Source organism: Crocuta crocuta, unplaced genomic scaffold (genome assembly GCF_008692635.1).
Source record: "Crocuta crocuta isolate KB4526 unplaced genomic scaffold, BGI_CrCroc_1.0 scaffold4, whole genome shotgun sequence".
Classification (NCBI taxonomy): domain Eukaryota; kingdom Metazoa; phylum Chordata; class Mammalia; order Carnivora; family Hyaenidae; genus Crocuta; species Crocuta crocuta.
The window spans coordinates 212,784-232,726 of NW_027529996.1; the positions used below are offsets into that span (position 1 = coordinate 212,784).

Below are 19,943 nucleotides of genomic sequence, written 5' to 3' on the forward strand. Positions count from 1 at the left end.
TGTGTGTGTGTGTGTGTGTGTGTGTGTGTACAAAATTCAGCAACTACTCATTAAGTACCGGGCATGTGTCAGGTACTGTGGGATACAAGGATGTATACAATATAGCCTTCAGGATAGTAGAGTCTATTACAAGGGAATAGAAAGCATACAAAAGAATCCTCTAGGTTGAAACAAATGACATGATATTAAGGTCCAAAATAAAGCTGAGTACAGGACATTTCATCCAGTTCATATAAAATATATATATAAAATATATAAAAAATATATATACATAAATATATAAAAATATATAAAAATATATAAATATATATAAAATATATAAAAATAAATATATAATATATATTATGTAAAAATATTTATATTATATATAATACATATAATATATAAATATATATAAAAATATATAAAATATATATAAAATAAGGGCCACAAGAGAACACAATAAACACCATGGGGCCAGATACTATTCTAACTCTTTTAAATGTATCAACACTTATAATTCTTACAACAGCTATGGAGTAGGTACTATTAGCATCCCTATTCTAGAGATAAACAAACAAACACAGCCAAGGTACAAAGAGCTTATGAAACTTAGGAAAGATCACTCAGGAAGTACATGGTAGATCTGAGACTTAAATAGTCTTGCAATCTTGTTCCACAGGCTGAGTTCTTTAAAGTACTGCTGTATACTCTCTTCTTAAGAGAAAGCAAGAAAGGCCTACAGAGGTTCCAAGATGGAAGTACTCATTCTCTTGGGGGACAAAGTGATATTTGAAATATGCCTGAAAGAGAACAATCCATGAAGGATGCTCCTGACTCAGAGGAAAGAAGAGGGAAGTTCTGGCGAAGGGGTCATCAGGGGAATAGATAAAATGAAGCAGGAAATGCAGAGAGATGAACATGAGCATCCATGGCATACGAGGGTGATAAGGCTAGAAAAGAACTTAGGATCCACATCATGGACCTTCTTGAATGCCAAGGAGATGAGCTTCTTCATAAGGTAGAAAAGAATTGGGAGGCTACTGAAGGTATTCAGGCATAAGAATCACTGCACGAGATGTAGGCAGGAAGAACGAATATGGGAGCAGACAGCAGGATTGCTTGGAATAGGGCAAAACAGGAGGTAAGAGAGAGAAGTTAGCAGGTGAGGACAGGAATCTGGCTAAGAATGTAAGATAAGGACCCGCAAAGGTGATGGCGACTGTATCAGATTTCTGCCTCATAATCATGTTTTTATTGAAAAGGAACTTATGATGTCAAGGAAGTAGTTGGTGAACTTATAAAACTGTAAGCAATTCATGTGTTGTGCCCATCTAAGATGATAATCTTTTGGAATCCTTTCAAAACTTAACTCTGAGCTCAGTCATTATGCTTATGTTCAGAATGCCCATTTTCATAAAATCTTGGACTCATTTATGCTCCAAATGCCAGTCAATGAAACTTCAATATTTTTCTCTGGTTGGATATTCATTTTAATTTGAGGTGGAAATGCCATTGATCACAAAATTTACACTCTCACAGCAATATGAAGTAAATTAAGTGAAAAGGAATGACTTTTTAAAATGAAGGGAAAAAAATCTTCAGAAAGATGTGCAGGATATAAAAATCTGTGAGTTCTGCTTTGCAATATAATTAGGTGTACGATTTGCACCTAAAGTCTTTGGTTGATGGTTAAGGTTGTCCAGACAGACAGAATATGCCTAAATCACCAGCTCACTATAGGAAACCCATCATGAGAAGACTTTGGGCTTCCTGATCAGAGGTGCTTGGCAGGCAATTAGGTAGTGGTTCCAAATCTGGAGACAAAGAACATCCTGTGTTTCACAGAGGGGATAAAGAGGCCCACACTTGGGTTAGACCATAGCCAGTGCACACCCTTCTTCTACTGTTGCCATATTGTAGCCTTTGCCTGTAAGGAGGTTGTCCTTGGAGTACAAACCATTTGATTCCTAGGAGTCCTTTCCACAAGGAACATGGTAATTAATGTGTAATTAACACAAGTGGGGAGAGTTGATCCTGCCAGCCCAGAGGCCCCATAACAAGGGGTGCTTGGGGGAATTGTTAAGTGTGGAGAAGGATGGGTAACCAGGGAGCTATGGAGGGTGCTTCCATTTAATTAATTCATATGCAAGGTACTGTTCAAGGTATGATGTTAAAGGTATCATTTTAGGTCCAGTGGTTATACAACTCTGAATAAGAATAGCTGTTCATAATCCAGATGGGGAGATAAGAGAAATATGCAAATAACTATACTGCAAAGCAGCATTTGATATATTCCTTAAAAGTGGTATAAAATAGCATGATCTCCCTCAAAGATGATCATGGAAAAGGGAAGCACTGCTTCAGGCCACCCTACAGAATGCAGGGTGAGATGGATGAAGGACTGTTTTGGAAGATGGGATGACATGAGCAAAGTCCCAGGGGAGGGAAAGCACAGTGTTCCTGAGGGGTAAGTAGTGTAGACTTATAATCTGGGATGAGGGATGTTGGATTTCAGTGGCCTGGGGTAGGTTTGAAGTTTGAAATTTGGGTTGTTTAGAGCAGAGTGATATTTGGGATTCTTAAAATTGTCATTGCCAGAGGAAGATGGATACAAGAAGGGAGAGATGAGTAGGGGGAGAAGGGGAGAGGAAGGAGAGTGCTACTCAGTGGTTACTAAAATAGCCTCAGAATAAAGTCCAGGTGGCCTGCAGAGGTGTGGCAGCATCTATTTATGTTAGGTCGGTTCTGTCTGGAATTTGCTCTGAGGGGGTTGTAATTCTTTTCTCCTCCATGGGGGTTTTTCTCTGAATCTGAGAATTTAGAAAAGTGCACATAGGAAATGTAGGAATTACAATTGTGTAATGACGGGCCATCTCATGTTGAACACTAGCTTCTAGTGTAAAGTTACTTCCTGAGTGAGACTATGAGATCGCTGATGTTAGGACAACATGTTACTCATGTCTTTCCTCCCCAGGGTGCAGAGCAAAGAATTAAACACTTGTGATACAGTGACAGTGAACACAGTGAGGTATAAGACACCAGGGTCTGTCGCATCTCAATGAGATGCTTGGATGAGAAAGGTGGCCATGTGTCCAAGCATGTGCCCTGTATAAGGTGCGCATTGGTAGACATATCCACTGACAGGAGTAACTTTATCCCATCAGTCCTGGGTTGGAGGGGAGCTAACCCTTGATAAGGAGAAGCTTGAAGGATAGTACTCTTCCTTGTGTGGGCAAGTCAGACTCTATGTGATAGATCACAGATAAAGGATAATTGGTATTCTTGCTTATCACAAAGACAGAAAATCAACATGTGCCAAATGACTTGGCAGGAATTTCTTCAACATATCTGCCATACCATACCCTTGTATTGCAACAAGGCCCAACGTGACTTTACAAAGAAAATGGGAAAAATCGTACGACTCCTCTGGGAGAAAGTGAAGAGCAGAGTCCTTTGTTTGTGTGTGTGGAGGAGAGACCAATGTGAGATGGATTATGCACCATTAGTAAAACATTCTCCTTTTTTTAAGTTTTTAATTTTAATTCCCGTATGGTTGGAATACAGTGTTATATTAATTTCAGGAGCACAATACAGTGATTCAACAATTCTATACATAGAAAGACATTCTTTAACTGAGTCTTTCTCACTTCCTTGCAGAAAGTAGCAATAAGTCACATTATCTGCTGTGGAAAGGCTTTGAAAAATACTGGCTGGGGGAACCCAAACGTAACTAAAAAGCCACCCCTTTTCCAACCCCTCATATTAGGGGCTTATTGGGGAACAGATGAACATGTCGGAGGCTTCTAAAACAGGAGGGTTAAAGAGTTTTTGGCCTGGCACCACTGGCAGGTGGATGACCTTAGTTAAAAACAGCACTAACCCTCCCTTTGTGTCACTTCCCAGGATTTACATCTCATATTAGATATTTGCTCTGTAATTTAGTTATAAAATCCAAATTATGGTTTCATGACACCAGAATTACCAGTGGGACAGCAATGGCTTAAACTCCATTAGGTGCACGGACTTCCCTTCCTTTATTCTATAATGTGGACCCTGGCATGTACTTCAAGTGATGAGAACATCTTTCCCTAGAACTCAATTAAAGGCACCTACTATTGATCAGGAGTTTTTACTGGTCACGTGAGGAATTTAAAAGAAGCATAAAAAGTGGGCCTTGTCTTAAAGCTCAACATAATTAATTAATTCATGCAGCCCATTCGACTCTTTGAGTTCTGTGCCTGGTACCAGCATATACACTCAGACACCATGAAGTAGATCTATCATGGACAAAATTCCACGGGAGCACAGAGACAGAACAAGTCTTTGGCTCTAGCCGATTTAGAGAAGCTTCCGCACAGAGCTGATGTCCGAGTTTAGTCTTAGGGATGAAGAGGAGATTGTCAGAGGACAAGAGAGTGATGTGCAAAGGTGTTTTAAGGAGAAGAGATAGTTCGCTTGAAGGCAGAATTTTGGAGCATAAGAAGATATGGTTGAAGGGAAAGCTTTACTGTCAATGCATTCACCAGGTAAATAAATATCTCAGGATACTAATGACAACATAATACACAATTTGTAAAAGGAGACAGGTTCCTAAATTCAATAAACTAATTGTTGGTCTACAATTATTTTATCTTTTTTTCTCCCTTCATATTATTTGGCTTTACTTAACCTCTAAAGATAAGCACATTAGAGAGATGAAGAAGCACTCTAGTAGAGAAGCTGAAAAAGACATTTTTTAAAAAAATATACTTTTTTTTTACTTGTTTATGCAAATTCAATCAGTCATTTATTCAAGTACCAAATCTCGAATAAGGCAGAGAAAAAAATAGTAGCTTGAATAGCGTAAAGCATGGACAAGATCACTGACTGATGACAGAAAAAGTACTGAAATTCTTACTTGTCTCCAGGCCTGGATTAACTCTTTGGAGACTCTGGGACACCCTGCCAGGGATAGCTGGTGTGGCTGGAACAGAAAGAGAAGAAAACCATTAGTCATCCCTGTAAAAATGGTCTGATGGGACTCTGTTACAATTTCACTTTCAAGTGACAAAATGTGACCTAGCTCAACCTCACAATGATCCTCTCCCTTGTTTTCTTTTTCTTTTTAAAATTAAAATTGTACCTACCCTCTAAAAAGAACTCATAAATATAAGGGCACATGGAAACCCAGTGTTAGTCACCTCTGGTCTCACGGCTAGACATGGTCAGTGACAATGGAAAATTGCCTTCCTATAACATCTGAGTCCAAGCTTGAGCCCTGCTTGTGAAAATGCAGAGGACATAAATTCTCTTTTCAAAACAGCATTAAAAACAGTTCAGTCCAAGTTTATTCTTGGAAATGAACATGTGAGCAATCTTGGGACAGGGGAAGGGATGAAGGGAACTGAAAAGTTGTACAGGAGGGACACATAACTTTGTGACATGTGATGGGCAATGAATCATCTATTCTAAGAGCGGTTATAGTTGTATGGATGCCACTATTAGGTTGTATTAAAAACAGGAAAAATGGAAAATGATCAATGCAGTTGTCATTGAACTGCTGAAGCAGGTTGTTTTGCTACAAAACTATGCAGCTGTTATCTGAGCTTGGTGGACAAGGGGATTTATCTAGGATTTTGCACCTCCTTTGAGGAGCAATGTAGTCCAGGCTCACAGTAAACTCTGGGCATCACCTGAAAGCAGGGAAGTTGCTCATGCATTTGGTCCTCAATAGAAGTCTGCAGAAACAACGCTAAGAAATCTCTCTCTGATTATGAACAAAGGGCAAGGAGCAAAACACAGATGCATTGGGCAGTGAGCTGACCCACTCCTGTCTCCCTGAATTTCAGAGTCAGGCAGGTCCTGTCCACCAGCCCCTTGTCCACTCATCAATGTGCTTTTTCACTAGCTCCTCCCACTGAGCCACCAGGAGGAAGCAGCTGTCGGGTGTGGTGTTCATAATATAGAACCCAACAGATGAAGTGAGGATCCTCTCCCTAAACCCTGCAGAATTCTAACCTTTGTAAAATTTTTTTTTTAGTCTGGGCATTGAGAAAATGCCCAGTGAGAGCATTTTTTCCAAGTGAAGTTAGGCTTTGGGGGGTTTGGTGAGTTAATACTGTAAATTCTGTACAACTATGACTTCTCAGCTATGATTTCTTTTTATTCTCTAAATGTTAATATTAGAAGCTCATTTGCTGCCAAATGCAATAAAGAATTATGACAGAAAGCAAAGAGAATACACATTTGCCTAGAATAGATAATGCATTGCACATTGATTTTAATGTGCCCAGAAGGAAAACAGCATTTCATGAAAATCCCCTCAAGTCTACTTGACTAGTTGCCTTGATATCCTGTCTTTATTATTACCATTATCTAGAACATGCACCCCTCCAACTCCTTGCTACAAATCCGACAACGTTTTCTTTTATGACCCCTTGCCTTGAGTCGGGCACTAAAATATTATTTTCAGTTGGTTTGGCAAGTTTACATAATTTCTAACTGTAAATGACTTGTTTCACTGATAACTGTATACACCTTAAGAAATTTGTGATAGCTCAAAGATTGTGATAGTAAAATTAAATCAATCATAGGACAGCATACAATCCTACGTGTTGTTTTGGTCAAAATTATCCAGTAAGTGTGTCTCAATTTTCAGCTTAAAACTGGGAACACTAATGGACACCAGTTTCCAGGCACAGATCAGCAGTAAAGCTGACAAATTTCTCCAGAATGATGACTGAGATGGAATGTGGGGGTCAATTATGAGGCCCCAAGGGAGCATGCAGAGCCAAACCTCAGGCCCGGAAACGCCTGGGGAGCCCTAGCTACCCCTGACTCGTCACAAACCAGGAGTTTGCTTTCTTTGCAGACAGACATCTGGTGCTTTCCTCTTGATAGTATCAGCATTTGGTAACATTTTCATAAGCAAATGTGCTCCTCAGCTAACAGTCTCCACAATATGTGATGAGACGAGACATAAAAGGAACAAATGGAGTCCTCAAGGAGAGGCTGCAGATTTGCACCAGGCCCCAAAGGGTGCTGGTTCCAAAAGTAAAATGCAATGAATAAAACTGCCTTTTTAGCAAACAGAGGTGTCATGCTAAGTTGCTAATTTTAATTAGTGTCAAAGCTATCCTTAATGTCTATAAGTGCTGAGCAGTGAGGGAAAAACGAACTCAGGGTGACAATAAGCAGATAATGAACACTCCAATATATTTATACAGGGGCTTTTAAATGCTGCTGTTCTAAAGTAGTTAGCTGCAGCCCCTGGCCTCAGCAAGCCCGCAGTCTTCTGGAATTTGTAAAGGAAGGATGGCTGAGCAGTGGGACGGCCCTTAGCAAGTCTGGACAAGCTTCCTGGGGAAGGAACTCTCTGAGATGGGTGCTGACCTTGAGATGAACAGGCAATGGAGAGAAAGGGAAAGGCCCTGGGGCCGGGGGAACCACTGCACAAAAGTGAGACACAGCCTGTGTAGCTAAAGAGCTCCGATCTGCCTGTTGGGAGTGGGTGGAGCAAAGCTGAGCTGCAGTGTGTTGAGTTGGGGGAGAAGTCAGGGTGCACTGGGGATGGTCATTCCAAACAACTTAATTTTGATCCTGCAAATACTGGAGAACTCCTGCTTTGCAGTATCCTGAGAAGGCCTCCTTGGGGTGGGCCTGCCCAAGAACAGGACCCCAAGACTAGATCTGGCTGCAATCTCATCTTTCCTACTTATGTGCAGCCTTGTACTCAACTTCCTAACTATGGCAAATATCTGCACCTGGTTCCTCCATCTATAAAATGGGGGCAGTGATAGTGTCTATGCATGCAAGGTTTAAATCAGTTAGTGCATGCAATATACTAAATATATACTATAAGAGCTTAGTAAATGTTAGATATTCTTATTATAGTTATTATTTTTTTCAGTTATTATTGCTAGCCATTACCCTAAAAGCAAGAGCACATCTTTTCCCACGGGGAACATGACAGTGTTTATTACTAGGCTGTGTGAGCTTAGGGCTTTGCACTTACGAGGACGGGATGTTGCCCTAAGCCCAGTGAGACCCTCCACTATTTACATCCTCCTGTGCAGGCTGAATGTAGGCAGTGGGACCCTGGGAAGGTAATTTTGGTCAAAGATTCAGGCTGGGACTAAATGCAGTCAATTCTAGTTCTTGTTAGTTAGTGAATTCTCTATTGTATCAGGAAGAGAGCTAGAGGGGAATGTTCTGGGAGTGTCATCGTTTACCAGTTGTGCTGCAATGGCATTTAGAACCAGCTCTGACGAGACGGTGCACACACAGGTCAATAAACAAAGGAACTGCACGAGGCAGCCATTTTACACACAAGAGGTCATGTAAAGGGCCTCACAAGGAATCTGCCACAAAATAAGCATTGATGAACATTAGCAATTGTTACCACTACGAGTTGAAGATTATGTTAATGGTGATGTAACTGTTATGAAATCGTTTTCTCAAGACTGCCTCTGACTGTGATCATTGCTTTGCAATACATACATCTATCAAATCATTACACTGTACACCTTAAACTTACACAAGGTTTTATGTCAATCTATCTCAATGCAACTGGAAAAAAAACTTCCTCTGAGAGGTTTTGCTTTCTGTTAGTTAGTTGTTAGGTTAGTTGTTCTCCACCTGATAGCCCTGCTTTTATACCACTGCTGTCACTGCTTATTTGCCTGTGCCCTGTGACACACAGTGAGCTTCCCGAGGTGGGTATTTCATCTTTGTAACCTCTGTTAGGAGGACAGGGCATGACACCTAGTAGAATCCTGATGCCTGCTAAATAAATGAGGCAAATGAAGATGACTTATAAATGCTCTAAACTTTGGCTCTGAGGCTAAAAGGGAATCAAATAAAAATAATTTATTTCCAGCAAATTGTGTCTCTCTTTGGAAATCTCAAGTTTGCCTGAATACTTTCCCTGTCTTTTTGAGGTCTGTTTATCCTTGACCATATAGCAGAAATCTTCTCTCCTTGGGTTTCAAGATCTGTGGCTCTTTCCAGACACACCTGTTGCCTTTTGGCCCTTCTTTTTCTTTAAACTATGATCAACCTCACTACAAAGTATTCAGTTTTAAGTCCTTATCTCCCTTCAATCTGCCCTTGCAGTAAGGTTCAAGGTCAAGCTTCATGTCTGGTCACACTGATGCCACACCCCAAACTGTCCTGCTGTGTGTGAAGGGGCTGACTGATGACAAAGTTAAAAAATGTGAGGTGCTTACATTGCACATTTCTTATGTGCTTAAAATGTACCAGGCACTATGCTAAGCGCATTTTATGGATTTTCCATTTTACCTTTACAGCAGCCCTCTGAAGTATTATTATGAGTTACATTTTATGGATGAGGGGTCAGAGGCTCAGACCAACTTACCTTGTCTTAGGCTACCCAGCAATTACTTGGAAGAATCCAAATTTGAACTGGAGCCGGATTCTGACTCCACCCCCACTCTACTGTTTCCCAAACTTGTCTGACCATCAAGATCCACTGTGGCATTTGTTAAACATATGGATTCCTAGGTCCTGTCTCAGATCTATAGAATCTGAATCTCCAGGGCCCTGGTCAATCTGTGTTTTGGCAAGGTCCCCAGGATCTGTATGTTTATCTTCTATGGCCCATTCCCCAGCCAAGTGATCATTATGACAAGATGTATTTGCTCTGGTCGGAGTCACTTTGCCCTCTTTGGGGCGCCACTGTGAGGACACAGCTGATGCTCATGAGGGCACACTTGCTGGAGCACAGGATGGTTTGTCTGAATACTGCAGACATTCTGGAAAGGGGCCAGGTTGCTAAGGCTTTGGGCAGAAATATCCTTCAGGGGTCAATTCATGAGAGACCAGGTAAGACTCGTGACAGTGACGTTACACAGCAGGTCCTGAGCCGCACTGTCTTCTTGGTCATGGCTACCCCTGGCCACAGCAAATCCTGGGCCTGACTGCAGGGGTGATTCTAAGCTGGAACTTCCTTTCCTTTGTGGCTCACTGGATTAACTGAATCCCCATCCACAGTATCTCCTGAACTAAAGTATATTATCTCGTACACATTATGACTCTTGGCAGCTCTAAAGAAGCCTGTGTAATCTGAACAGGAAATCTTGGACCTTTGGAACAGACAAGATTACCTCCCCAGAGCTCAATAAGGGAGTGTGTTTCTCTTATACTCGAACAGTAAATCACAGAGCACATTACGTGAGATAATCTAAACAACAAACAAAAAGAACCATGAAATGATGCAGATGGTTTCAGGTACTTTTTAATGCCAAAAAAGCTGCTTTACAAACAACATATAACAATTTGGAAGAAACACTAGTATAAGGAAAAGCAGCACGTGCTGAAATAAATCTGTAGTGGCCATATTTTGGTATAAATGTATTTTGAGAGTAGCTGGGTCTCAAAGTAAGAATCAATGTGCAGCGGGAGATTAGAGACCTCCTTTTCTCACAGGCCAGCCGCTTGCTTAGTGGGCCAAATGGGGGAAGTTTTCTAATAACTTTAAGTTTCACATATTCCTTGCCTGTCTGGCAGTGGTCTCCTTGGTGAATTTTTTTTTTTTTTAAACATCCTCCTGACACAAGCTTATGCACGTACTGAGGACATCTGCTTGCAATTATAGACAGATACTGGGGCCTGGTGTTTCAAATGAAACCCTTTGGGTGAGAAAGCCACTTAAAGGTGGAGTGGCTGAAGGAGAACACATTGGTGGTGGGTTTTTTGGTGTTGTTATTTTTAAGGAGCAATTAATATGAATTCTGGGTCTCAGCTGGCTTGCATATCTTCCTTCGACAAAGCTTCCCAACAATTTCTCTGGCTTTCCCTTCCAGCTGCTACAAGAACAGTTAAACACCCTGCCCAGCTAGCCAGCCGCTCCAGGGCTGCTTTTCATTATGGAGACAGCAGGGGTGTCAACACCAGGCAATGGGCAGGAGGCCAGCTCCCTGTGCCACGTGATAGCCGGGGCCCAGAGCATTTACAGCCAATGCTAAGAAGAGCAACCAGAATCACAGGTTGGCACTTGGCCAAGATCAATAGTAGGTAGGCCAGTTGGGGACAGAGGGCTGAGAACAGAAAGATAGGGAGAGTATTAAAAGGTCAGACTGTGGTGTAGAGAGAAGGGCAGAAGTGTCTCTTCCCTTATAATGTTGTTTTAGAGGTTTTTAATACCTGTGAATCTACTCATTAAAGCAGGAGGGTCAGACTGATTTAATAAAGTCCAAATCTCAGATGGTGACTCATAGATGGTGTGTTGGGCCTGGCACCTCTTCCCAGGTTTGTATTCAGTGGCACCACGTCATCAACTAGAAATCAGCCAGACTGGGAATATTTACACAATAAAAGTTGGCAAATGCTACAAATCAAGGCTTTCTGCCATCTAATCCTATGGAAATTCCATCCACCTTTCAAGATCAGTTTGAGTGTATTCTCTTCCATGACGTGTTTTATTTTCTCCCACTTGGACTCCATCTCTCTATCCTTTGTGTTTTTATAACACTTAAAAAATTACCTGGACCATGGTACTTACTATTTCCTGTCTACTGTCTTAGTTATCTGATGTGCCCAATGAGTGATAAATTCCTTGACACTTGAAGGCAAGAACCATGTCTCATTCTCCTTTGGATTCACCATAACATTAGCATAGTTCATTAAATATAGTGAGTGTCCCATACATATTCATAAGATTACTGAATACCTCACCATGAACTCTTCCAACAAGGAAAGTTGGGAGGCCTCACAACTTTACTTATATTATTACTTTGAATTTATCAGACATCCCATGGCCTCTGGAGTCTGAATTTGCATAAAAGAAGATTCTCAAACACATTATTTGGTCCTATGACAAATGTCCAGGGACCATGAATGCTCAAACCTGAGGCAAAGTCGGCATATTTTACCCTATCTTCATGGTGTCTAGCCCCTTAATAGTGTTCAGTGAGGGAAAGAAATAATGAAAATAAGATTGTTTAATTTTCTCACTTCCCTTCCTGTCACCTGGGTAGTTCATTTGCCTGGCTTTGCTTATAGCAGTGAGCCAGTCTTTTGAAATCATGGTGTACAGTACCTGGTGTCCATTTACAAGGCTGAGACTGGTAGCAGTGACTCTTATGTCCTGGGAATTTGTTGTTTTGGCAAATTTATGGATCTTGTTTAGTCCAGGCACCATTTCAGAAGCACAGCATGTTAAAGGTGTCCTAAGAAAGCATATGCTTTGCCAGAGTATTTAAGATGTGTTTTCCCCTCTCTGGGCAAAGGTATCTTTTATAAACAGGTCAGTCTGGCCCCTACCACTCTGTCTCTTGTTTCCAAGCTCTACTCATCAATTTCCATATAACATTTCTTGAACAAAATCCCGTTACCTCAGGAGGTAGGTAGTTGAGAACTAGAGAAAGTGATCTCCAGTCAGAATTGCTGTGTGTGAGCACTTAATGGCATGCCAGGTGCGATCCTACATACTGGGGATACGATGGTGAGGAAAACAGATGGAACCCTGCCTTTCCGGGCCCATGTTCTAGTGTGTGCTGGGGAAGACAGCAGACAGACAAATGGGTAGTGCCAGGGAGCAGGGCAAGGTAGCAAGATGTGGTGAGAGGGCTCTCACAGATTTGAAAAACAGGGTGGAGCAATTTGGGCTCTGAGGTGGGTTTGGGGGATAGTGAGGAGGCCCCTGTGGGGGATAGTGAGGAGGCCCCTGTGGCAGAGAGAGGGAAGGAGGGGAGAAGAATTTGAGGTTGCAGAGGTGCCAGGAGTCAGAGCTCATACAGTCTTGCAGGCCAGAGTGAGGACTTGTGTGTGAACTGCTCACCATGTCAATTTCCATGACGAGAACCCCAATGAGTTGGAGCTGCTATTGCTGTCAGACCTGCCTCATTATGGTGTGTCTTTCCCACTGGAATCCCTTACTGTGATTGGGGGACTGGGAGGTATTGGCATTGGGTTCTGAGACTATTTGGTATATGGCTTTAATTTAAAGTAATTTAATTACTTTTATCCCACTGTACTTGATCTGGGTTATAGACACAAACCAGGGGTGTTTTTTGTTTGTTTGCTTGTTTTTTGTTTTTGGCTCATGACATATTTATTGAGCAACTGTTATGTGCAAGGCACTTTGGTAGGCATTGGGATATGGTGGTGAACAGAGTAACGTGGGCCTCAAAGTTCCTTTCTCTCTATTCCCCTACTCAAGTCTTTACCCTCAGACCAATGCATCTGCTTGCCATCTAGCACATTCCTGATTCTAAATCTTTGCTCACCTTATATCATTCTTCTAGCTTTCTTCAGAATGGGGAGAAGATCAGAGGTAATTCCCATTTTTAGAGTGAGGATAATACTTCAGGAAATGAAATAATGCACATAAACTACTTAACAGAATGTCTGGCACATAGTAAGTATTAGTAATTTTTTATATACTAGTATTGTAATGTATTATTACAATTAACTCTCAGTGAATGACATTTATTATTTTTGCTACTTATTTGATAGTTACTTGTGTCCTATACTGTATCTTGCACTATTTAGTTTGCATGTATTTATAGTCTTGCCCCCTCAATGAGATTGCAAGTCCTTTGAAAGTAGAAACCACATGTTATCCTTTTTAACCCTGCACACAACAGGCCCTCAATAAATATCTATAGTAGGATCCCTCTCTGGCCTTTTATTCTCACAATGCCTCTTTTGATGTGTACCTGATTATAGGCATGTTAGTTAACAGGGAGTCTGTGGGGTAGGTCACATACATCGTATAGATCTATTTGCCGCATTTAGATACAAAACAAAACAAAACAGAAAACTTTGACACACCCTTACTCAGATACTGATTCAAAATATTTAAATTCATCTTCTGAAGGCCAGTTTTGGAAAGAAGTTGTTAGAACTCTGCTCTGTGGCTAACATGGGGCCAGTTCCAAGAATTATTTTGCAGTGGAAAATAGAAGCTCTACCAAGCAGTGAATGGAGATGGATAAGGTGACAATCCATCACAGGCATGTACCTTGGCAGCAAGGTACCTGATGCTTGCTTTTCTGCACTTTGTCCTTTTCCTTATGCCTTCTGTAGTTCTTGGCTCCAGTGAGAAGCAACCTTTATGGGTGCCGAAGCTTACCTCTAAATCTAACTTCAGTTAGAGTTTCCAAAATGGACAATTTAAAATTTGAGTCAAAATAGTCAATCAAATCACATAACATCCATTTAAAGTGGAAAATTATACTGGGTGTAAAAAAAATTTTTTATGACTTTTTCTGGAAGGAATATGTTTAAACTGAAAAGTAGGTATGTTTCTTTGTAGCTATAGGGCCAGCAAAGCCTTACAGTGTAGAATCTAAGTTTTGTTTCCTTGCTTGAATTATGTTTAATGTGATGATGATATGACATAAGGAAAAATCAAAAGCCTTATTGATAATCCACATGTGGCCCCTGCTCTGGCCATAGACGCCTTGCACAGTGAGTCTTTGTGGCGGTCTGAAGGGGCACCCTGCCCATAGGCTTTCTGGCGGGACAGGGACACTGTATGGCTTTAAGTGTTCCCTGATCGAATGTGGGAAAAGAAGCAGCTAGCCAAATTCTGAACAGAGTATTTATTGTGCTGTGGCCAGGAGGTGAGGGGGAGGGAAAAGGATAGGAGTCCCACACAACTTGTGCCTTGCTCTACTTTCTGGTAGATGTAAGTTAAAGGGACTGAAAGGGACACCTTTGGGTAGATGGGGCAAAGGAAGATCAGAGACCTTACAGAGTTCAAGTTTAGGATCTGTAGCAAATGCAACAAGTATATGTATATTTATATTGTTTAATTTACATCTATATCTAGTTTGCATTTACATTTAATTTACATTTATGTTTAATAAACGTCCCAGCAGGAGCTGGTGCAATTGGAAAAGCAACCAAAATAACATATGAGCACTGAGAGCCAATATGAGTCTTATCAGCTCTGTGCCCTAAATTGCAACAACTCAATTGCCTAACTTCTTTGTAACGGAAAGAGTATGTAGGGAAAAGGAATCTATAGGAGCCAGAAATGGTGGGGCAATCAATATCCTTTCAAATGAAGACTCCAACAGGACATTTCCCAACAGGACATTTCCCTTTCTAAAGAATAAGATCAGGGGCACCCGCCCAGGTAGTTCAGATGGTGAGGTGTCCAACTCTTGATTTTGGTTCAGGTCATGATCTTGTGGTCTGTGAGCTCGAGCCTGGCATCAGGCTCCATGCTGGATGTACAGAACTTTCTTGGGATTCTCTCTCTCTCCCTCTGTCTCTGCCCTTTCCCAATTCCCCTCAAAACAAATAAATAAACAAACAAAAAAAAGAATAACACCAAAAATTATAGAAAGTCCTCTGGAAATTATACTCTATTTTTGGGTTCCTAGGAGTTGTCATCCTAGAATCTTCTTTTATTCTTGCATCTTTTAAGCCCTGCCTAAATGACTGACTTCACTTCTAGTTTCTTCTCTTTTGAATTCACATCAGCTGCACTTCTGACCCTTCCCTTCCACTAAACCTGTTCTCATCAAATCCAAAGGTCTCTTAGTCCTTAGATTACTCAACTTTTCAGATGCATTTGATTTAGCGGTTCCATTGCATTTTAAAGACATGTTCTTTTGCCTAGTTTTATGATGCCAAATTGGCTTGTTTTCCTTTTTATCTCACTGGCTGCTCTTTCTTGATCCCCTTTCTTGGCTTCTCTCTCTCTGTGTGACCCCTAAATATTATAGTGATATTGACTCAACTGTAATGGTTTCTATCTTCTGCCTGAGCTCTCCACTCTACTCCAGACTCTACTCAGCCTCCTTTGACATCTTCATTAGATATTCAATAGGTATCTCAATCAAAACACAGAACTCTTGAGTAATCCCTAACAAAACCTGTTCCTTTTCAACTCTTCATTATCTCTGTAAACTATTTGACCATCAACCTGATACTTAAGCCAAAAACCTGTAAGTCATTTTTATTTCTTCATTTTCCCTAACTCCTACCTCCTGACTCAACCCATCAACAAGTTATGCCAATTCCATTACAATTCAGTTCTCTCCATTTCCTTTGCTATTTTTTATAGTTCAAGCTCCCAACATCTCTTGCTTGGACTATCAGCTTCCCACCTAGTCTTCCCACCTCTCCTTTGTTAACTTTTCAATTAACCACTAAAACATTTCACAGGGTTACCTTTTATTTATTTATTTAATTTTTACTTTTACTTTTTTAAACACAAACACACACACACACACACACACACACACACACACAGCAAGTGGGCAGGGGAGAAGGAGAGAATCTTAAGTGGGCTTAAGATTAAGCCTGATGTGGGGCTCAATCCCAAGGCCCTGGAATCATGATTTGGACAAATATCAAGAGTTGGATGCTCAATCGACGAGACACATGGGTGCCCCCACTGGGTGACCTTTTAAACCATAAATCAGATCATGCTACTTCACTGTCTAAAATTCTTCAATGGTTTGGTGTGTATACAGAGTAAAGTCCAAACTCTATGCAATGGCAACTAAGATCCCTTACGTAGTGAACATGGCTGGCTGCCTACCCAGACTGCCTTTCTCCTTCTTTCCTAACAGAATCTTAATATATTCAGGTAGCCCTTCTTCTCCAAGCAGCTCATGTGCCTCAAGGGAAGCTGACCCAGCCCCTGCTCTATAAGCAGGTATAATTGGATGGAGGGTCATTCCCATCCTCTTCTTAAGTCAAGAAAGAGGATGTGGCCTAATGGGAATCTTACTGAGGGGACTAGAGAAAAATTAATGGGAAAAAATGTTACAGTATGCCATAATCTCCTTGCTTTATTTATTTCAACCCAAGTCCGAAGATGAAGCCAATATGCATAAGACAGCAAAGACAAGAAAACTCTTGGAAAAGACATTTGGATTTAGTCAATCTACCTCTGGTTTTCTAATTATAAGAATGAGCTTTCTTGTTCTTTAAATCAGTTTGAATTATGCTTCCTGTCACTTGCTCCTGATCCTGACTGATACATTCCAAGAGTAGCTCCTGCTTTCCACTTTTACTTCTTATATCATTGTCTTCTTATCATTACACTCCAGCTCTGAAACTTGCTCAACTAATTCAGTCCCAGCTCTTGCTGTTCCTTGTACCTAAATGACCTGTGTGTGATTGACTTAGGTCTCAAATGGTATCTTCCCAGGGATGCTTTCTCTGACCAAATAATCTAAAGAGGCATCCCCAGTCATTTGTGGGATACTATGTTTTATTTTCTTCATAGACCTTACTTATCTTTGTGTTATTTTATTTATTTAGTTGTATTCTTGATTGTTTTCCCTTTTTTCCCCATGAGAATATAAGGCCCGAAAAAGCAAGAATCTACTTTCCTGGCATGAAGTAAGCATCCTATAAATATTTGTTGAATGGATAAATATATGAATGAAGCCCTTGGCCCTGTAATAATGGGAACTTTATCTACTTCCTGCTTGTTACTTTATCTGCAACAAGATTAAAAGCTGTGGGCTATGTGTTCTACAGATGCACCTGTAAATATTTTCCTGGAAACCTGAGGAAACCTGCTTAAAATTAGCAACAGATAAGTGGTTGCTAATTTGCTTAGCTGAGCATAAAGCATAAAGCGCTGTAAGGCAGGAAGAAGCTTTGAATGCAAATAGTTGGTCATCTAAGGAGCAGCTACTATCTTTTCCCTATCTCCAGCATCGGTATCATCGCTGTTTTCTTAGACTCTTAGACTTAAATTTTGGACTTGTCTACAATTCTTCCTTTTCTTGCTAGTTGTTAGAATATACTGTTGGCTTTTTCTTTCCTTTATGGATTTCCTAGGCTCTTCCTTTCCTCTCCTTCCCACTTAACACTTCCCTAATAAGGCCTCATTTCTTCACTTATGCCTTACTCCAAAGCCTTGAATTATTTCTGCCTGGATCAAGGATTCCAGTCTATTCTTTGTATGCTTGCTGGATTAATCTTCCTAAAATACCATTGCATTCTGCTATGTCCCTGGTTATGAACTCAACTGGCACCCTAAGTCCAAGTTCTTCAGTCCAGCATTTAAAGCATTTCCTTAGGGGCACCTGGGTGGCTCAGTTGGTTAAGCATCTGACTTATGGCTCAGGGCAGGATCTCACAGTTCATGGGTTTGAGCCCTGTGTCAGGCTCTGTGCTCTCAGTGAGGAGTCTGCTTGGGATTCTTTGTCACCCTTTCTCTTTGCCCCTGTCCCATGGGCATGTGCGCTCTCTGAAAATAAATAAACTTAAAAAAATATTTTAAAAAATAAAGCATTTCTTTAGAAGGCTCTGCTCTACTCCTCTAACTTCTTTCTCACAGCTTGTTAATGCAAACACATGCCTCAGACAAGATAGTGTCCTTACGATCATCAGCCTGTGTTCTCTCTTCTATCTTCTTAACTTTTTTCTCTTTATCTTCTTCTGCTGAATATTTCCATCTTTCCCTTCCAAAGCAAAATCTCCAACTCCCTACAGAACACCCCTCCTTTATAAAACCCCTCATAATTGGCTTCATCCCAACAACTGTTGACATTTCATCCTTCCCCTTGAACTGGCCACTGAAGTTCTCCATCAGTAATTTTTCTTGAAAAGATTGCTGAGGAGGAAAATGGAATGCAAACTATTTGTATACAGTTACTATCATTAGGATGATCTCTCCAAACAGGAAAATGTGACCCAAGTGTATGCTATAAATGAGTAGCATAACAGTGTTAGAGGACACAGAGACTTCCAAAAAAGTTCTTGAAGCGACACTGGAATGTGAACTATTGGGAACACTTATTTCCAATAATTAGAATCTATTCAAAGCTTCTAAGAAGTAATTTACATTGTTTTCCCTCCTTGGACCCCTTTTTGCTGTGGAGTGACACAAATCAGTATATTTTATAAGTAGGGCAATTTATAGCCACATAATTTTCCTTAATTAAAACCAACTAAGTGTATTTTTTTTAAATGTCTACTTCTAAAGTGTAGTTTTAGTAGGTAACTTCCTGTTTCTTCAGCATAACCACAATATATACTTATTATTCAGTACCAGTGGTATGAAGGTAAATGAAATGATATGTCATAAGCCCATATTTCTGAAAATTCTTCTCTAAACCCATTTCTTGATAATCACAGATACTGAGATGACAAACTGATGATGTATAATCATTTCAGTCAAGGCATTGCCTAAATGCCTAGCTCTTTGCTAGGTTCTGTGGGCTAAGGAAAAGTGGTTGAAGACATGATCCCTCGGCTTAGAAATTACAGTCTAGTTGGGAAGCAAAACTAACAGAGCAGATGCTACCAGAGGCTCCTCAGGCCTACAGTGTTTAGAACTCATTGATGAACAAGGACTTTGAGAAAGAGGAGAGAGAACAATCAGGAGCAACTAGATAATTTTTAATGTAAGTAATGTGACTAAAATTGATTTTGAAAGCTTGTAGAATGGAGGATGCAGATAGATGGGCAGATGAGGGAAATAACATGCCTTAGGGAGATGATAAAAGGGCAAGACTGGCTTGCAGTTGCATTGCTGGGGACAGGTATGGCCATGGTGAGAGGGGGCGTGCGTGGGAGGAGATGGAGGAAAAGTAGGATATTCAGCATGGAGCCAGATGGCCTCAAAACACAGACTTGAAGCATCTGGCAATGGGGGAGCCACAAAGATTCTTGAACTAGAGTGTGGTAGACATAAGGTCTGTTTTAAGAAGTGGCGGTCTTCAGCTGCATGCCTGAGGAATTGAGGAATCTAAGGGACTCTTGCAATGGCCCAGGAATAACCTCTGGAAGGACTAAGGTCATATCCATTATTCTCTATTGTTCCTACTTGTTCAAAAACCCTTGACAAAATAAGGCTTTCCACATGACTTAACTTTTATGTGAAAGTTTCCTTTTCCACATCTCCTGCCAAGTCTCCTAAGAGCCACCCCTAGCTTCCCTCCTTCAGTGGACGATGACTTCCTCTTCAGTGCTCCTCTCACCCTCATGACCATTAAGTGCTAAAACACATAAGTGATCCTAAATTTGTGTTTGTTAAA

At 40.8% G+C, this 19,943-nt stretch overlaps 1 protein-coding gene across 1 annotated transcript in view; it reads right to left on the reverse strand.

Annotated features, from left to right (window-relative positions):
• GHR (growth hormone receptor) overlaps nt 1-19,943 on the reverse strand; it is a 141,373-nt gene that overhangs the window by 69,687 nt on the left and 51,743 nt on the right. The window contains exon 2 of the mRNA XM_077763423.1: nt 4,880-4,945. Within this exon, the coding sequence (XP_077619549.1) occupies nt 4,880-4,945 (66 nt within the window). The remainder of the gene's footprint in view (nt 1-4,879; nt 4,946-19,943) is intronic.